The sequence below is a fragment of the Helicoverpa armigera genome, chromosome 15 (genome assembly GCF_030705265.1).
Source record: "Helicoverpa armigera isolate CAAS_96S chromosome 15, ASM3070526v1, whole genome shotgun sequence".
Taxonomy (NCBI): Eukaryota; Metazoa; Arthropoda; class Insecta; order Lepidoptera; family Noctuidae; genus Helicoverpa; species Helicoverpa armigera.
The window spans coordinates 5,422,824-5,444,425 of NC_087134.1; the positions used below are offsets into that span (position 1 = coordinate 5,422,824).

General features: G+C 33.6%; 1 protein-coding gene across 1 annotated transcript in view; it reads left to right on the forward strand.

The window, feature by feature from the left end:
* The first annotated feature begins 5,362 nt into the window (after positions 1–5,362).
* Positions 5,363–21,602, forward strand: part of LOC110370560 (proton-coupled folate transporter) — a 42,078-nt gene continuing 25,838 nt past the window's right edge. Inside the window, exons 1-2 of the mRNA XM_021326414.3 lie at positions 5,363–6,638; positions 19,766–19,867. Coding sequence (XP_021182089.1) covers positions 5,654–6,638; positions 19,766–19,867 — 1,087 coding nt within the window. The 5' untranslated portion in view covers positions 5,363–5,653. The remainder of the gene's footprint in view (positions 6,639–19,765; positions 19,868–21,602) is intronic.

Consider the following 21,602-nt stretch of genomic DNA (forward strand, 5'->3'; position numbering starts at 1 on the left):
TTTACCTCACAAAAAGGGCTATAAGATAACAGTAGGTAAATTTGAGTTGTTTTCGGGCTCTCCTGAGAAGTTGTCATTTTGGCCTTACGCTACTCTAGTTCTTAACCCTCGAATTATAAATTGGTTACAAAAAGGTACTTAGCTCTAGAACAAAATAACATATGAATCGGTTGTAACCTTCGCATTTATAATTTAGTAAGAAAGTGAACATTATTATGTAACGCTTTGTGAACACCTGAACACATTACAAACACAAACTATTTCATACCATCGACTTGAGCATTCATGAAATATAACAATAGGCAGCAATTTCCATCAGGTCATTGGACCACTTATATATCTAGAAGAAGGTTATGACCGCTTTCTAGAATGACCTTAACTCAAGGATAAGGCTTTAGGGCCTGTAGGGTCAAATACGTGACTATCACAAAATAAGGGTGCGTCTACACGGTGCATGTAGCTGGAGCAAGTTAATATGCGCAAATGACAAGTGACAAGAGCACGCGGGTGGGTATTTTGTTTTTTTACATACGCGATTCTCTAGACCCGCACGTTTTTAAAATGCATGTAACCTGCGCATTTGCCTCAATATGCCCAAGCTATTTCACCGTGTAGATTCACCCTAACCAATTTCTGATATCACGTACTTAAAGTGTGTGGTTGAGATTACGTTTCAAGAACGATATTACCATGGGCCTAATACAAGTTATTGGTTTTTTGCAGTTGGCAACATTTAGGGCCGGCTACGTGATAGAGACATGGTGCAACGGTCGATTTTGTTTGTGAAAGAATTGCAAATAACAACTTTGGTATTATTTGAAATTAGCCGTATTCCCGCGGCTGCACTCGCATCCCGTGTGGAACTACTGCCCGTACCGGGACAAAATGTAGCCTATGTTACTCGGAAAGAGTGCGGCTTTATAACAGTGAAATATTTTTTTGAATAGGTTCAGTATTTTCGGAGGCTTTAGGGTACAAACAAACAAACTAAAAATGTTTCCTCATTATTACTTTAGTGTAGATGTATAATTTTTATTGTAATACTCATTCAGGTTACCTGAAGCCAAATTAACTTGAGTGATTGTCATCTTAATCATCTAATAACTGATCATTCTTTTGTTTTTCATAATATGTCTTACCTACTTTTGCCCTTATTGCCACAAAGAAGTCAGCAACATACAGATTATTCATTCATTTTTAGAAAATGTGTCAGCATTAATTTGAATCAGGTTAGTCATTTTACTGACGCAGGCTTTTTATATTATATACCTAAGTGAGTAATTATAAATGTATATAACCACACAATAAAACACTAAATTACTCATTGACTCAGTATACTTTAGTGGATCTAGTTATCAATTATAAACCAAATGCAAAGACTTGTCTGCTTGCTTGCTGTATTGTCACAAGTATTTTTCATCATATTGCAAATAACTTTTGTTGTATTAAGATACAAACAAGGAAGCAATTTGACACCTGACATAATAAGTAGGTAGTTTACTCATTACTAAGACATGCACAGCTGCAATATACAAAGTAGAACTAACACAAAGATTAGGCACATAGTAATTAATCATCGGCCTAGCCTTTTCCCAACTATGTTGCGGCTGGCTTCCAGTCTAACCGCATGCAGACGAGTACCAGTAGTACATGAAGCGACTGCCTATCTGACTTCCTCAACCGAGTTACTCGGGCAACCCGATACCCAATTCAAGTCATATTTAATCATGGCTCCTATTTTTACCTTTAGTGTATCCAATAACAACTATCCTATCGTGTATATATCTATCGTGATAGAAACTAGGTTTCTTTGCCAATAAGATACGGGAATATAGAACTAATATTAATTAATTATTTTACATTTAACCCTTATGTTCTACTTCTATGTATGAGCCTTACAATTAAAAAAGTTTGCAACATAAACCCAGCCACAGAGAGCTTAGTATAAGACGATAGGTGTTTCTCAGAGACTATCCTACTTATGAACACTGAAAATTATTATACATAGTAAAAACATCCCTGATCAAACATCTTAAGGACATCTGTTGACAGTTTAATGATATAAACGGTCTGAACCAGAAACACCAGTGGCCTTAACCCTCTTAACACAAAACGTTTTTGACATCCACCATCATTTGTGACATTAAAACAATAGGCAGAATTTGTAATAAGGTGATTATTTTTATAATAACCGATGCTTGATTTAATGGTATCGAGTGTTGTAAACAGCTTCCAGAAGAAACAGAATCCATAAAATAAGTGTTAAATTACATTGAAAATGGGAGGAAAAACTAGTCGTTGAATAAATTGTATTGTAGCTTGAATGCAAGGTGTTTAAGATCAGGATGATTATAATTATAAATGAAATGAATCTAGATTCTCTATGGTATTTATTTATCTCGTTACGATATTTAACAATTGCATTTAAATAAATACAGGACCTCAAACGGCGCAAATATAGTAGCCTTATCGGGAATGTTTAAGCCGTTTGGGGTTGAAACTCTTGGGCCGTGGGGTCCGAGCCTTCTTGCCCAGAATATCTCCCAGCGCCTGTTTGACACTTCTCGGGACCCAAAGGCTGGCTTTTATTTCACACAGAAGTTGAGCATTGCCATCCAACGTGGCAATGCTGCCAGCCTTTTGAGTACATTACCCAGTGACAGCGACGAGGAGCAATTTTTGATGCAATGTATTAAGTTGTTTTAAGTTGAATAAATACATGTTGTTTTGTTGACAAAATTCTTCACTACGACTTGATTGACCAATCTTTTTTAACGACTTAATTTTTTTATTTTCATTTCATTACGAGCGTAGAAAGCATGGCAACTATGTGCAGCTTTCAATAACGTATCCCTCTCTAAACATAAGCATATTAGTGGCAAATATTAAACCAATTCCAGCAATGGCAATTCCTATCTCTAGTAAGCAAATAAACAGATAGATACTTTATTGAAATCATTATTTTGTTTTGTCAAGTCCTAATGTCATATCAGTACTAATGTTTTATGCGCCATTATCATTAATTACCTCCAACAGAAGCCATAGTATTTACATACCTAACGGTAATCAAGATAATTAAATGAACCAGCAAGAATTGCTGTGAAAAATTTCCTTTTTATGAGCGGAAATAATTCTGAATGAACCTCGTTGCTTTGTGATACCTAATAATGTAACCGTCACAAAAGTGTCTAATATTAGATTATAATGAATAGGCAAAATATTGTTAAGGGACAGCATTTTATACCGAAATAAATAAAACAATCCGACTTGAGGAAATCTTCAAAGGACTGAAAGCGTAATAAGCAATCATCAGATTCGCCAAAAAGTTAGAAAATAAATTACTTAGTTACAAGTTACATTCTTCTTCTAAGTTGACAATAATTCACTTAACCATGTTTCGACCTAAGTTACGCTTCCGACAAGAGGGTCGCTGTCAGTAAGTTTTCCCCGTAGTTAACAATTTTTTCACTGATAGACTTACAAACTCTGCAAACTGTCCTATAGATGTCACTAGCTAAGTCAAATCATGTATACTAATCAATAAAGTATGGAATAGGTACCAAGCATATAAGTATAATATCATTATATTTTAATACTTATTGATTCCCATTCACAGCATAAAGGTAGATATATACCTACGTAAATTATGCACATTTCGCGTTTATTTACAAACATACGCGAATCATCCAAATTAATATGCAGTATTTGCCATTTATCCAATTCGTAAGATCAATAAAATCAGTTAACATATTTATGTTAAATATTTAATATGATTTTTGCTTCACTTCGAATAAGGATGTACATTTTGTAGAGTAGATGAGTTTTAGTCTAGAGGTGAAAGAGGTCAAATGCAATCATAGATATTAGGAATATTTTTAAAATGTTGTTTTCAGACTCAACTGTATAATTAAATATGTCTTGATATTACACATAAGTAATATATAAATAAGGGTAACTTATATACTTTGACTTACCCCTCCTGTAATAAGAGTTTCATTGGTTTCATGCAATCTACACCAATGCTATGAATAGGGAAACTTGTGTCGATAAATACCACATGTATGTACATACATATGTGCTGCTTATTGAGACAAGTAATAAAATTATAGTTAACTCTTTCCTATTAATCCTTTATGTACGCTTTGCGAAAAACATATGCTGTAGTAAGTACCATTACAAAAATACATAGAGTACTTTGGCAGACTATTGCAACACAGTTCTGAGTTAAAGCCTTGAGACAAAAAAGTGCTTTTTGATTGTTCTTTCAATTATAAAATATGGTCATTGTCAAAGCCATCTAATTTATTCGATAATATACACATTACGCAACTCTGGCAAGCCTCTTGACCGAGATTTCGGAAAAATTGGAACGTATATATTACGTGCTCCACAAATGTCATTAGCTGTTTCGATGACGGGGTATTGTTCACTAAATGTAATTGAAAAATACAAGAAAATGCATTTGTTATAATGTAGGTAAAATAGAGAAATGGGAATTTTAATAATTGTAGTGATTTTAGTTTGGAGTTGGTTTTCAGGTGTACTTCGAAGAGTAAACTCGGAGGCCTTTATTTCACTCATACTTAAAAATTGAATCAAGTTATGTACTTACTTACTTTTATGTCTATACTATTGTATGTAGTATTTATTATTATGTTTAATGATTATAATAGCATAAATATATATAAAATACGAGATTATAGTAATTCTTTAACGATTAACTTCTGAAAAAGTTTTTATGCTCAGACTGAAGTTAATTTTCACTTATGTATTTCGGGCATTTATCAACATACAAACAATTGACAATCAAGTGTGGTCGAATTCGTCTCCAAAATGAATCATAGAAGGTATTGATTCTTATACATTCGTGAGTGATGTTCAAATAAACGAAGGTCCCAAAAATTTCCACATTCATTTTATTGATGAACTGAATATTATAAAATTAGATACCCTACGTAGACTAGTAGGCACGTCGACGCTATCTAGACTTGACGTTTTGTTTATTTTTGTTTAGAAAATACAAATATCAGAATTTTGAACTTCCTCGTTTTTAAGAAGTCGGTTAAAAATCTTGTTCTTAAACTTCTAATTTTTAAAATCCTAACATAGATTACTTATTTTTATCTTAGTTTTGATTTACCCTTAACAGTTTATTATGAGAAATTATAAATCATATGCATAATAACCGCATCGCTACCTAATTAAGCATTGTGGAATATTCCTCATTATGTGATATACTTATGTATAAAAGAGTTGCGGCGAGGATTTGGTTAGCTTATAATGTTGCATATGATCAATTACAAATATTAATGGAAGTTTGAAAACACGCGAGTAGGAGCCCAGCACGGCCACGTGATAACATAATAAAGTACAAATTAAACTGTACCAACGGCCAGCTGATAGCCAGTAACAGAACTAGTGTCGCCCGCAGCAGCCGCCGCGCGCTCGCAATCTGCCGTCGCACGCGCACCCGAACGCTCGCCCCGATATACGTTACGTGCTACTGTGATACTACACAAACAAAATATTTCAAATTAATTCAATAATAAAAAAACACTTTTTTTACTCATTTACAAACACAAACTTTAAAACAATTCTCGTCTAAATTATGTTAAAAAACAAATGAACGATAAAGTGGTAAACTGTTGTCAAAATGACGTTACGGGTCGAAGTGCCCGGAGAAAAGATCGTGAGTGTGGAACCATGCAAGTGCAACAAACAATACGGCACCGAGCTCAAGAAAACAGAAACGAAATTGAGCAAAAGACTGAAACAATTCCTCAAAGAGTCCTGGGCTTTTAGATCTAAAGTTACAGTGGAACCTTTTGTTATTTGTTACGTGTTGCCGAGTGTGCTCGCCGGCTTAGCTGTCCAAAATCTGTGCTTAGAGAAATCATGTCTAGTAAATCTACAATACGACGAGCGGACCTGCAGGCATATAATGCAGGGCCGCACGCACAACTATACGGAACAAGAGAAAAATGTGCAGACCATGGTGGCTTCAATGACCGCTTGGAGCTTCCCATTGCAGACTGCTCTGCCAGGAATACTAACACTTTTCTTAGGAGCATGGAGCGATCGAACAGGGAACCGCAAAGCCTTTATGGTATTGCCTATCCTAGGGAAACTGATATCCGCCATCGGTATTATACTGAGCACGGTGTTCTTCCTTCAAGTTGGGTTGAACGAGACGGCATTGATAGAGGGTCTCCCACCAGCGCTGGCCGGGGGGCGCGTTGCTATGACGATGGCTGTCTACAGCTACGTCACTGACATCACGAATGACAGCGAGAGGACTTTCCGTTTAGGGATCATAACGGCAATATTAACTCTAAGCAGGCCCGTAGGGCTTGCGCTCAGTGGTATCATGACGCGTCGTTTCGGTTACTACGGAGTGTTCATAGTAGCGTGTGTGTTTTACTTGTTCGGGTTTGTTTACATCGTCTTAAGACTTAAAGAGAAAACAAAAAAGACGAAGGAAGTAGAGAGCGATAAGTCCCCGAGTGTATTGTCGTTGCTTTCCGTGAAGGACTTTGTGGCGACTGTGAATGTGGCGTTCAAAGTGCGGGAGGGATCTCGCAGACTACAAATAGTACTAATTATGCTTGCCTACATGTTCATCGTTGGACCCGTATTAGGTAATCAATTTTTAATATTATTTATCTATTGTAAAATTTCATAAAACTCATTTTAAAAACTTGAGATTCTTACCTTATCAAGCTGTTAAGCCCTTTCTTACTTATTTATTTATGCTTTGCGCACCGTTCTATTGTTATAAGATCAAATAAGTCACCGAGACAAAAAAATCATAACTCACATTGCTTTACTAGTTTCACCGTTTTTTAAAGCGATAGAATTACGAAAATGGTGAAATCTTTGTAATTTATTTATTTTTGTTGCTTATGGACTGCGGTACTTAGCTACGTTCGGTTAGACTGGAAGCCGACCCCAACATAGTTGGGAAAAAGGCTCGGCAGATTATGCTTTAATCAATGTGACCATATTAACAACATTTTCTTACACACAATATTACGTTAAATCTTTGTTCAATATTGCATAATAAGTAGTATCGCCATTGTTACAAAGTAGGTTCGATTTGTAACCATTTTTGATAATACGAGTTACAAACACCAGTAAAAGTGGGAAATATTCTGTTTTTTTTGCATGTGGAATGTAAAAATCTTAAGGTTTTATACTATTATATTGTAATAAAATATAGCCTTAAATAACAACTTTAACTATTCATAATATGAGTAAATAAGAATTGATTAGGAGGATTTAAAAAAATAACAGATTTTTAAATTTCAGAAAATAAAATCAATATACGACCTTACTAAATATTCCAAAACAATATTTTTTAGTTTTTGCACTAGGTGAATTATAAATGACCATAATTTAAGGCAGAAACCCCGTTGTACGCTGTAATTTTTACCCATGAATTTATTCATCTATGCATTGTAGGCAGGACAATATACATAATATGGACTTGATAGGTAACAGGGAAATATAATATTTTAGAAATATATAATTTCAACATAGTGGTTTAAAAATAATAAGACGTCAATATAATTTTAATATTCAGCATTTTTTAATCAATTTCCGCGCGGAAGAAATCGTTAAAATAGATTTATAGAAAATACGCAGATGTTCCGAATAATATATTATTAAGTAGGCTTGAAACGTTTAATTTTAATAACAATTATTTTATTTTATTAACTATATATACCTATGCGATAGGCTGAAAATCTTATTTTATGACTTTTATATAAGAAGGCAATAAAATATTGAACGCCAAATTATTATCTATATGATGTATGTTTAGTAACAAAAATCCATTAAGCCATAGTTACGAAATAATTGAACACTAAAATCTCCTAGTAAACTTGACTGCGACATGATTCACATTCTAGGTAAACTGAAGACTTGTAAAAGACACTGAACACAACATTACCAGTTGAGATGTTACTGTTCAGTTACTTTCTAAATAAACATTTTTAAATGAGTTAATGACCTTTTTTTGCTGACTGTACAGTCAACTTCAGGTCAGTGGTAACAGTTTTATAGGAAAATCATACTTATTACGATTGAGTTAAGGTGCATGACAGTTACCACTGATGTGCAGTCCACCGTACAATAAATAAAAATATTCTGACATCAAATATTACATTTAAGCATCGATTGCCTTATTCGCATCTCTCTCAGGGATTAATTAACGTTTTCACTGTAGGTGAAATTTAAATGAAACTAATTGGTTTGTTGAGCTTTCATGCGGCGACAACATAAAATAATATAAATACGCCTGCAGAACCATTGGGGTTTAATGTACGACTTCTCTGTTTGAACTTAATTACATTAAGAATACAATTTAAAATGTTGTTGGTTGCAATTTGCAATCTTGTATGTTTACTTGACGTATCATAAGTTACAAGAAAATTCAATTAGGTATGTATATCCGTACTAATATAGGCAACGAAGAGGAAACATTTTTTTATTTGTTTGTATCGTAAATTCTCCGAAACTACTGAACCGATTTGAAAAATTCTTTCACCATTAGAAAGCTGCATTATCTGCGAGTAACATTGGCTATATTTTATTCCCGTTCAGACAGTAGTTCCCACGGGATGCGGGTGAAACCGCGGGGAAACATTTAGTTTACTTATAAATAGATTATGTATCACCAAAGCTATTTAAAACTTAACCTTATAAGAAAAAATCTTTGTGAGTAATCGTATAAATGTATGCATAGTTCACGTGTTTATGTACTAGGTAATAGATGTCGCATACTTTAGGTACTACAGTATGTCACGTTTGATCCAGTCCTAGATCAGTTAATAAGGGGTCATGACGTAGAACAATAACCTGAGAATTGTGGATCTAAAGTTCATTATCATTAGTATAGTCAACTTCAGGTCACAACAGTAACAGTTTTATAGGAAAATCGTACTTATTACTATTGAGTTAAGGTGCATGACAGTTACCACTGATGTGCAGTCTACCGTACCTATGTCTATCGATCTATATTTGCTTGTTGCTGAGCAGTTTGTTCCACTACTTCTTCTTCCCATCAAGAACACAATAGGAAGTGGTGAAGGGCGAGCGTTTTGGCGGTTGTCTTTTGTAAATTAGACCTTCAAAAAGTGCTGATTTTCAGCCTACTTTGAATAAATGATTTCTTATCTTTATCTTTTATACATGTGGTCAAGTATAGGGTTCCTTTTTGCATGACGAAGTTGTAACTCAATATCCATTAATGGTGACCAAGAAAATGTCATTCCAGTTTTGACTTTGTATCTGTAAGGTTTCCCTTGTTAAAGTATTTTAAGGGGACATAACAGCGAATCAATTTTAAATCGAATACCTTCGCTCCATCTTTATTCAAATTACCGAATTAGGTATCGAAAGTTTACGACCCCTTATAAGTTACTGAAGAATATAACAAGTTATTTTTGGAACGTAAAAACCAGATGTCAAGGTAGGTGCTAAAAATAAAAATAATAAAATGTTGTCTGATAATGCTGCCCCTGCATTTTGAGATGCATTGTACCAGTTCTGAAATGCAATGGTAGTAAAAAACAACGGATTTTGTAATAAATGCTGAATGTTGATACAGTTACCTATAAATTCGGCAAACAATACTCTCTTTGTTATCTCAGTATGACACAAGACAATATTGTACCATATGCTTATATATTTAAAGGCTATATTTATCTATAAAGAGAAACTGCAGTTCAATAAGTACTAAGTTTAATGTAATTAACATACTTAAGCTCATTCTTGTGTAATGAATACTGACTGTACAAGTCCAGTAGGATAATACATTTTGTGGAAAACTGGACTTATAAATTCACCTATAAAATCATTTTAAAAAGTTATTTATATACTAACAAAAACAAGAGGATAGTATTATTACAAACACTGGTTTCGCATCCGGATTAAGGTCCAATCCTGACAATTTATTTTGTCACTTTTTGTGACAATAAATTCTTGCATATAATATGCAAATTACATCAAAATAAAATATACGCAGTATATTATTTTGTGTGACACTACTCACACTGATCTTTTTAATAGTTTTTGTAATATAATATGCTGTACCTACATCATCCATTATTAATTTTGTTGTAATTAATTTAAAAATTAACTTCTACGTTACTTCGGTCTAACTGTTACTGTTACAGCCTTTTTATCGTCCCACTGCTGGGCACAGGCCTCCTCTAAAAGTAGCAAATATCTGAGATATAATTACCTATTTATTACCTGTATCCAGACAATCTCAGCAGCTTATAAGCTAAAGACGTATTAGTAACCCTGTAAGTTTAGTTGTTTACTTTTCAAACAAAAAACAAACTACTGTAAACCGTTTGACCTATAAAACTTAGATAAACCTAGCAAGTCACTACAAAATAACAATCTTTTTATAAAGTCGAATAGCTATCTAAAAATGTTCAAGTCAAACACGTTTGTCAAATTCTAAAAGTCAGTGTCAAGAAATACCTAAAAACTAGAAATGTATTTTTAGTTTGCATGTTAACGCGACATTTTTCTTCTTAGAAATCATAAATACGTTATCTACCTAATTTTGTATAGAAACTCAAACAAAACAGCTTATGAAAAGCACCTACTTAAAAATAAATTAGGTAGATGATTACTAATTACGTTTACGAAACTGTCAAATAAACAAACATACAGATAATTTTCATGTCAAAAACTGTCACTAATAACCGTGGTAATTCACCATCCAAACTATTATTTCATAGCTTTTTTATTCGGTAATTTGTCTGAAACTGAAATTTTGCACAGTGTAGAGCGTGGGAATATTCATGGGTGGATTATTTTCAATAAGTACTATTATGAAGAGGATTCAATAACACAGACAATTTATAAATTGCTAGATTGTTTTACAAAATTGTTCTATGAAATACCTAATGTGTCACGTCGTTTTCTCACTGTATAATAAAATCTGGTACATATCTTTTAGTGACTTTATAGACGGCTTCCAAATAATAGTTCAGCGCAGGCCAAAAATACACAAAAAAGATTAGGTACTAGCAAACACTTCAGCAGTAATTCTGATTGAGCTCAGTAATTCCCTGAAGTCATTTGTCACACCAAAACTCTTTAATTACAGCTAAGATAGAAAAACTTCACGACTGCAGAAAGATAAAGTTTCTGTGAGAAGATTAGGGCAAAGCCAGTCCATCAATTAATCCAAAGCCAAAGTTCACCGACAAAATAAACGTCTGTTTATTAGAATTATTTATTTATTATTAAATTATAGGTCCCGGCTGTCATTTGAACATCATTTGGCAGTCATTACGGGTAGTCCGAAGCCAGTAAGTCTGACAACCAGTCTTACCTAGAGGTATTGGGTTGCCCTGGTAACTGGATTAAAGAGGTAATGTAATGTAAGATAGGCTAGGCAATCGCTCCTTGTAAAACAGTCGTACTCAGCTGCATTCCGTTAGACTGAAAGCCGACCCCAACATTGGAAAAAAGGCTAGGCTCATGATATACGAAAAAAACGTGACAAGTCGCAGCAAACAGTTGTTTTAAGAGAAAACTGACGTTTTTGCTGTCTGTGAAATTCAGCCATAGTTTATTATAATATCTAAGTTCATAATGGCTTCACTAATTTGTTTGGTTTCTATTTATTATCAACTTTAATAAGTAAGCACTTTTTGTTTAGATAACATGATTAATGGACGAAGTTTTGATTTGATTTTGACATACGTTTGCTTTTATCAAAATAAATAAATTATCAAAAGCCTATATGGTTATGCAAACTGTATATTGTACCTCATGATAATTTGTATTTTAAAACCGCCTTGACGTTTTAAAATAATAACTTGTGCGTCACAAAACCATGATACATTAGTAAATTAATTTACACTCATCTGCATATGTGGGATATTTCAAAGAACAATTATTTAAATTACAGAGTCAGAGTAGTACATGTTTTTTTTCCTACAGTTCACTATGTAATGCAAATTAATATCATGTTATACAGTGAGAAATACCAACCACCCGCACCTCTCAATACTTTAATATACAGCATGGTGTTATAAAACGTCCCCAAACACGACCGTCCTTCTTTAAAACCTTGTTTCAGTTCTCATTTGTTTTATTCTGTCCTTTATTGAGTCCATCTCTGTCACATAAAGAGTATCTGACTATATATAACTTTGTTCAGGGTTGAAATTCGTTCTAATTCCACATATCTTCGTGAAGCTACATGAAGATACACTCTCGGATAAGTTAATAGCTCGAGTCTGTTGGTTGTGACTAAGCATAATTTATCCTTAGAGTATACAGGATGTTTTATTGAAAAAATGCAAAAAATGTAGTTTTATGAGCAGTTTCCAAGGACTGTAAACTAATAAATGTACATGCATAAGAATTTAATACCTAAGCGCGAGTAAAATTATCGCCTTTTAGAAAGTAAGAAAAACTCTGTTTGTTGTTTTTATAATTGATATAAAACGAATTGTGCTTCTTTTCCTATACCTACACACCATAAAGTGTTTTGCCACACATGCATCAATTTTCCTCAAAATACTTGTAGAACTCTGCGAATTTTCCGCCATTATTCTACTTTTTCCTTATAAACATCCTGTATTCACTTGTTTGGGGTAGCTGCACTCGTTAGTAGCGTACTCTTACATTTATATCAATTTACGTTCGAGCAATCTTGTTTGTCTCCAGACAATATTTCACTGAAATAGATTTCAGCGTTTTCATGAAAATACATACATACAATTAACTCTCTTCAATTTCGCTTGCTTGTTTTTCATTTTATGTGGGAGTTTTCAAATTACAAGTTAATTAATATTATAAATGCTTGCACGGTAAAATAGCTGAACCGATGTATATTTTGATACAGGCGGGACCTTAGATCCCGCGGTTGCCATTGAAAATCTTTGGCAGTCGAGATATAGACAAGACCTTAGATCCCGCGGTTGCCATTGAAAATCCTTGGCAGTCGTTACGGCTAGTCAGAAGCCAGTAAGTCTGACACCAGTCTTGCAAAGGGGTATTGGGTTGCCCGGGTAACTGGGTTGAGGAGGTTAGATAGGGCAGTCGCTCCTTGTAAAACACTGGTACCCAGCTACATCCCGTTAGACTGAAAGCCGACCCCAACATAGTTGGGAAAAGACTCAGGAGATGACGAGGGCTTTAGAGTCCGCTATCGAATGATTCGAGTAACTCCATAAACAAGGCCACAAAAGGTCAAAAATAAAACCTTTTTGTACTTCAGTGCATTACACGTGGCAATGGCCACGTGTAACTAAGATGAATGAATGATATAATGTTAATGTACTAAGTTATGTTTTCTAAGGAAAGTTTTGACTTATAATAAAGTGCAACTAATGAGGTGTATTATGATTTATAGGGACGTAATAATGTAATTGAGATTGATCTAAGATAATGTAATGTAAATATAAGTTGCTTACAATTAAATAATAATTTAGAGTATTGTAGTGTAATGTTAATTTTTTACCGATCTCTCAAAATGGCGTTCAATTTGTCGGAATCTTTTATTTTTAACCGACTTCAAAAAAAAGGAGGAGGTTCTCAATTCGGCTGTATTTTTTTTTTTATGTTTGTTACTCGATTTCTCAAAGACGCCTGGACCGATTTCAAAAATTCTTTTTTTATTTGAAAGGGTATGCTTGTCATTTGGTCCCATCGTCATCAGATCAGGATCTGATGGTGGAAACCCTGAGAAATCGAGGGCAACCTTCGAAAGTTGTAGGCATACCTACATAGGGTAAAAACTTGACACTCAGGTATATGCCTGAAAGCACTATTCAACAATGAAGGTTTGGAGCTGACCTGATGATGGAGACCAGAGAGGGTCGAGGGAACTCGACAACTGAATATGTAAACTTCCTCGTGTTTGGGCTTATACATATTATTTGTATTGACGAGACTTTTGCAACAGTGAAGGTTTGGAACTGACCTGATGATGGAGACCAAAGAAGGTCGAGGGAATCCGAATTCGACAACTGAATATTTGAAATACCTCGTATTTGGGCTTATATTCTTTGTATTGATGAAAACTTTCCACTTATATGGATAGTGACAACTATTCGTATCACTGAAAAGCTGTGAATAAAAAAAAACTTTTTTACAAAAAAATTAAACCGACTTCCAAAAACACTAAAAAGCAAAAAAAAAAACTAATTTGAGGTGCATCGGCCTAGAAGTCGGTGGCAAAATTAACTTAGTAACATCGATTAGACACCGACTTCTAGGCCGATGCACCTCAAATTAGTTTTTTTTTTGCTTTTTAGTGTTTTTGGAAGTCGGTTTAATTTTTTTGTAAAAAAGTTTTTTTTTTTAAATTAAAAGAGACAGTAAAATCAATATCACTAACAGATACGAAAATAAATTTTAAATACGATTTTATTTCTCTATAAATTAAATTACCTAAGTATGTGCACGATAGATATATCGATATCGATAAAATTAAAATGTTACGTGACTAATCTATAACGTTTGATGGATTTGAAAATTTCACGTCGCTCACGTAAATTCATACGTGTTGATTATGAGATTATGTAAATGGCCGATAGGTACTATTTCTTTCACCCATTTAAATATAAAAATTGTCTCTTATCTAGATTCCATTCAATGCTGACAAGGCATATCTCGTAATAATGTGTGTGTACCGAAATAAAACCCAATATAGGCCTATGCAAAAGGCATCATGAATTAATGCCATTCGTTCCGAATCCTACTGGTCAGTGCATTGACGCCAATAAAAATAGTATTTATCATCGTATATAATATATACCTAAGTAGTCAATAACAATATATTATGTAGTTAAATCTCTTAACTTGCAATACGTTACACTTTTAGCATTGAAACATGATGATTATGATTAATTATAAAACTTTTTACTTTGCACTGATATAATAAATATATAATGTGTATGCATGGTTTATGTTGCAAAATATAGTAATTCAACGATCTATAATGATCGAATAAAATATAACGATCTATTAATATAAATATTTAGGTAACTATGTATTTCTACTTACCTTTCGATTACTTCCCTTTTATAACACGATTATTTTGGTTACATTCCTTAATCCTACAACCATCCTTAATCATTCACAACAATGATAGTAGTTTGACCTCAAGATAAGTAGTTATGTTGGCCTAAATATGTTCAAAAATTGAGTCAGTATGGCTTGTTCTATATAGCTTATCAGTTGCTCTAAATATGGTAGAAACAAAAGACGATAGCATTGAAATTGCGTGTATAAGGACACTGCTCCGAATCTTTGCGGCTTAATTGTAGGTCCTCTAACGATGTCCTTTAAGGCAATCAATATAATATAAAGGATATTATAGGTACTAACATTTTCTGAGCAGCCCGCATCATTTTGTTTAATTCATCAACTATGAAATATTTTAAATAAATGCTAAAAAAGCTCATAAATCGTCCTTCCTTTGACATATAGAAGTAGCGCAACAAACTCCCCAGCATTACACGCACAATAAATCCAAAATCAAATTAGGTATAAGAAAAAATAATTTACATACATTATCACAACTACAAACTGTTCTCAGTAGTTCAAGTTAAGTCTACGCCATATACCTGTCATCTAAATCGATTCAACAGTTATAACGTGTAAGCAAAACGAAAAAATCAACTCGCATTCGCATAAGTATTAGTAAAGGTCCATTAGGTGCCTAACTCAAACTAGATTTTTCAAACTAATGACTAAAAATATATGCTGAAATTATTCCTAATGGCCGTGCCATTTATACGTTTGTGATCGATTTAACCTCCGTGGATTTAACTTAATGACTAGATAATGATAGATTGATGAAAGCATTTCTAATTTCTTTTGATTTAAAAATCGAACATCGTCTTTATTATAAAAAGTTTTCGTTTGTTTTTATGTAGGGCGAATACTAATAGAGTACTGGGCTTATTAGTAAAGGTATTTATTAATAGAATATATTTTTTTTGTTCGATTTTATTTACATAAAACGAAAGAAATACTTCAGCAGTAACTATAGTGTAGAAGTTGACGCATAAGTAAAAATAGTGAGAGAATGTACGGCGAATCTTATCAGCTGTGTAACAATAATTACCGTATTATAATCACACTTACATTTAGTAATAATTATTACCTTACCTCATAATCATGTAAATTTTACCATTTCAACATAACCATTTGTAATCCAAAGTTTTATTTCGATATTGAAGAGCTGCATCTATCAATCAAATCCCAAATATAATGCGACCTCTTTTTAAAGGGATTAAATTAAAATTCCTACCCAATACAACAAGGCTTTGTTGCCTAAAAGTCATAACTTAGCCACAATAATGTCATCCTTGAACATGACATATTACTCTAAAGTCACAACGGTAGCAGTGAGAATGTCAATGATCTCAAGCTTTAGGCTTTAGACGGAGTAAAAAAGGATTAAAAATAGGTTACGAATGTAGGTATATAAACAAAACTATATATGCTCATAACATAGGTATACCAAGACTCACGTCATAATTATTGTAGTAAGTAAGTGATATCTGCCACAACTGATTCTGAATGTATTTGCTCATCACAAGCCTATTTATTATCCCACGATTGGACTAGGCAAAAGTCTCGCTTATTTGTAATTATGGGTATTAGGTATATGGAGTCTAAAGGTAAACTCTTAGCTACTTAACAGCCGTACGGGCCGATCGAACATAACATTAAGCACGTTATTTATAAATACATTTTTGACAATTGTTACTGGTAGTCAAAAGTCAAGAAGTCCTACAACTAAGTCAGTCTGACCAAGGAGTATCTGATCGTCCAGGTAAATGGGTTGAGGAGGCCAGATAGACAATCGGTCTATGTAAAACACTGGTACGCCGATCCCAAACATAGATGGTAAAAGGCTAGGCAGATAATGGTCACCCTACTATCAATATACAATATGATTTGAGATTAGCATTAGTATTTTTAAAAAAATCTATAGTAATACGCTCAGTCGAACTTGAACTGCAGGGGTCGTCAACCTTAAATGCAACAAATCTATTTAAAGCGAACCTAGGCATTATAAATTTTGGTCTAACGGTTAATTTACATGCGGTCAAATTGCCTGCTATGTGACCTCTTAAATGGCTAAAGATAACTTAAAACCGATCTATGCCTTTGCCTAAATTTATTACTAACTGCAATTCAGATCATTAGAATTCACACAAAGTCTATCCATCTAAGGATTGATTACGTACCTTTGGTCCAAATTGTTATTACTCTCTGATTGGCTTTCTAGTAATTGAAAATCTACTTTCAAATGATTTATCCTTTCGAATAAATAGTTAATTTTGACAATGATAGTAGACTATTGTCTATTTAATTTTGTTTATAAGAACTATTACAATCAAAACCTAAGGCAGGTACTAAATTTTCACATGATCGCTATGTTTATTAGAAGTCACGAAATTCCCTACATTTCAACCATCAGGTTACAACTGAAAATTCCATAAGGAAAAACCCAAACACCCCATTTATTATTTTGTGGTCCACAAACTTAATTAAAACCCAAAAAATAAATTAACCCAAATAAACTTGATTTTGAATTTTTGATATTTATCTGATCGGAGAGATCAGATAAAAATCTAGATTGAGTTTGTGGTAGGTATATAACTTTATATTGCCTTGTATAATAACGCTATAAAATACATAGTAGATACTTGGTGTTTCTTTACTGAATAGCTTATTTATACTTCGTAAAACCACAGATTACTCAAGTACTAAGTAAGTAAAACCATGGTTCACGATACTACAAAAATTTGCACAGTCATATAGTATGCCTATGTACCTACACCTACCTATAATTACATTGATACAAAAAGAAGAAACAGTTGATTAAAAGATTTTTTTACATGCCTAAATTGGTGATTTTTGTGTTAAAATATACCTACAATAATACGGTTGTCAAAACCTAATTAAAACTTAACTTAACGTGGACCTTAAAGGCCCTTTATGCTTTGTTCTTTTTGAAGGACAAAACATTTTGCCTGCAGGACAAGTACCTGAGTATAGGTATATGTACTTAAATAAAATTCATCGTGCAACGTACCTTAGGAACATCCATGAAGGCTCAAGTTCACCGTCAACAAAAAAACACTATTTATCTATGATTTTTTACGTTCATTTTTCGAAGTAAACAGTTCTTTTAAGAAAAACTGACGTTTCAGTTGTCAGTGAAATTGTGCCTAGGACTCTATCAAATCATCATCATCATCATCAGCCTATCGCAGTCCACTGCTGGGCATAGGCCTCTCCAAGTGCACGCCACTAAGATCGATTTTCGGCTTCTCGCATCCAGCTCCTGCCAGCCGTCTTGCGCAAGTCATCACTCCACCGTGCCTGAGGACGGTGGAGTGATGACTCTACCAAATAATTAAGGCAAAATTTAATTACTGGCAAAATTAAGTTACTCGTCATAAGATAAGCTGAACGGCTTTATTTTTTTATAAACGCTGATATATTTATAACTGTCTATCAAGCACTATCTCAAGTTTGCTTTTCAGCAAACACTAATGCTTCTATTTATTTATTAACCGCATCACAGTGATTTGCACTTAAACTTAGGCTTCACTTATTCACGATTGACTTGTGCGCCACTTTTGACTTATGCGACCAAGGTTAGGTACCTATTTTAACATTAATAAAGATTTCATGAACTGAATTTCTTCTCAAGTCTATTGTATAAGGCGTCATCTTTATTTTAAGTCAATGACACCAAATAGTAGGAGAGCTGCGGTTGTTTATAAAATCCCAATTGTTTGTTTTAGAATAGTAAGAATGATTTAGAAAATTCGGTAAAATGTTACAATGGTGTGTACCTACCTTTTTGTAACAACTCATTGATACTGGCCGGCTGGTTTGACAGCTACGTGCTAGAAGACAAGACTTGTCAAACCAGTCGGTTTTTCGTTTCGTAGTGAGAAATATAAGTATCATTTGTTTGTTTTACTTTATCATGTATATTATAATCATGTACATACAAAAGTTTTGTTTCTCCTACAGGTGTAATAAGACATTTGAAATTTGACATTTTATGCTAGCAAATAAAAATTACAAGCAATAAATTGGTACTTATAAATCAATTTACAACAAAAGTTCGGTTATACAATATAAATATGATGTCATAGATCGAAACTAGATTATATCAATGTGTGTTACGAAAATACGAAATTATTTAATCGACACGGTATTTGCAAATAAAGAGAATTGGTCAATAAAATAAATATGCATGACAGCTGTAATATTGACCGATAACATCAATTTAGATTCGAGTATTAAATAATAGTGTTATGATATAATATCTTTGTTTTATAATATTTTATTTTGCAATCAAAATAGGTATCATCTATCTATCATCTATAACCATCATCGCCTACGGCAATCATATACATAAATTTCAAATAATTTTCTTGTTTAAAATTATGTTCAGTCATTTCTATTTCACCCCTTTACCAGTACTACTCCTACTTATATATATATACTATTCTGCCCCTTCATTTATTGGGTGGCTGCAAATACTACTGTTTGTTTTGCTTCTACTATGTGCTCTATTTCCCCAATGTTTTATCCATTCCCCTCAATTTTACCATTTTCCCCAAAATCTTTTCCACTTCACCCTCGGCAGTCTTTCCATCTAGAACAGAGCCTTTTACAGGTGATGTTTACAGATTGCCGTCCCACGGTGCCTGATTGACTAATACCTGTTTCGTTTGGGATAAAGGTGAGGCGCAGATGACCTACTGGTTCACTCGGTACAAGTTCAAATTCACCGAGGTCGACTACAGCTTGTTTCTCACTTACTCCGTCCTTGTGGGGAGTGTTGGTAAGTTTTTTATTCAATTGTTTTTTCTTTTTAAGATAGGCTTAATTTTTGCCGAACTTAGTAGCGGCTCGGAGCTAAGTACTGAGCAAAGGTTCGCGTATATGAGCAATATTAGAACGCATCTCCGCGACCCGGAGGTATCTAGAGATGTGTTTTGGAAGTGAGGTGCAATTATGAAACTGCTGATCGCACATGCAGCGACAGCATGAAATCAGTCTATATCTGAGAGCGACTGCACGTGCTGGTCCCGCTTCGACCAAAACGACTTCATGTGATACATAGAAACCAGTAGTGCAGGTGTGGCACGTGCGATTGTCAGTTGCTGACAGAAGTTCGCTTCCAAAACGCACTTTAAAAATGATGCCCGCGAAACATTTCCAAGTTCACACAGTTCCAAGCCGCCATTAAGTTTGGCATTAACTATATTTAAATAAATAATAGGTACTTATGTTTATTTGCAAAATTAGTTATTTGTTACACTTAGTACGATTTTTAATTGTAGGCACCTTTATATCTCTGACATATTTGAGTCAGAAAGCACATTCTTTGCACATTTTATTGTATGTTAGTAAGTACGTTTTTTTTTTAATCTTACTAAGCTAATCCACGGTTTCATATCATATCATATTCATGTTTGTTTGTCTCTTAAAATTAAACAGAATACTGTTCTTGGAAGCCAGTTTGGGCAAATAGACTTAGTTCTTTTGTCTTTTGACTCAAACTGCTATAAAAACATGAATAATATAAGTTACAGTTAAATAAATAAATACCTTTCTAGATGTACAGAAATATTTTTACAGAGAAACAAAACACCGTGAGTGTGACAAACATCTGAAAAATAATGAAAAAAATAGCATTCTCAATGCCCAAAAATACCGATTTAAAAATTCGAACTCTTTTATGACACGCATCCAATTCAATAAAAAAAAGAAACCAAATTCAAAATTCGAACAGGTTCAAATCTAAAACGTCACTCTTCAACTGTGACGTTAATGACAGATGACGTGAAAAAAAAAGTACCAAGGCAATGAATTCACTGCGCACACCGTCTAACGTAACATAGTGGTCTAGGCGGAAAAGGCCATAAATTCCGTTGCACGCACGTTCCATACATCTCTGTACTCCAAGGAGATAGATGGTTGCCCGTCTAGAAAATCGCTGCTATTTTTTTCTATGAAATGGATATTTATTACTATAAAGAATTGTTTGTTTGTGTTTACTTAACTATAAATTAGTTAGCTTCAAAATTGACTTTCTTAATGTGTGAACTGTCTTTTGGCAATGTCAAATCTTTACCCACAAAGATAACTAACATGATTTTTTGTTCGAAAGAGGCCTTTTTTTTCAAACAATGACAAAAAGCATAGTCATTAGTATATTTTGCTACGTCAGCCAAAGTAAAGAGTTTTATCAAGGCACCCAGTTACAATCCTTGCGCAACACTAATGAAATAAAACTTGCTTAAACAAGAAATTTTACAACGCATAATTAAAATGCAAATATACCTACGGAGATTTTTCACACCCCTCTAAGAGTTGAATCAACAGATAAACCAATGGTCTTTTAAGGAAAAATACACGGTGAAAAAGATTTATTTTAATTCTTACGATAATTGGAACGTAAATATTATGACAGCGTGCGATTTCAAGTAGTTCAGAAATATTTTTAGGTAACATTGTGTAGGCTCGTTGATAACGAAAATTACCTTGTCAATTATCACAATAGTTACACAAAA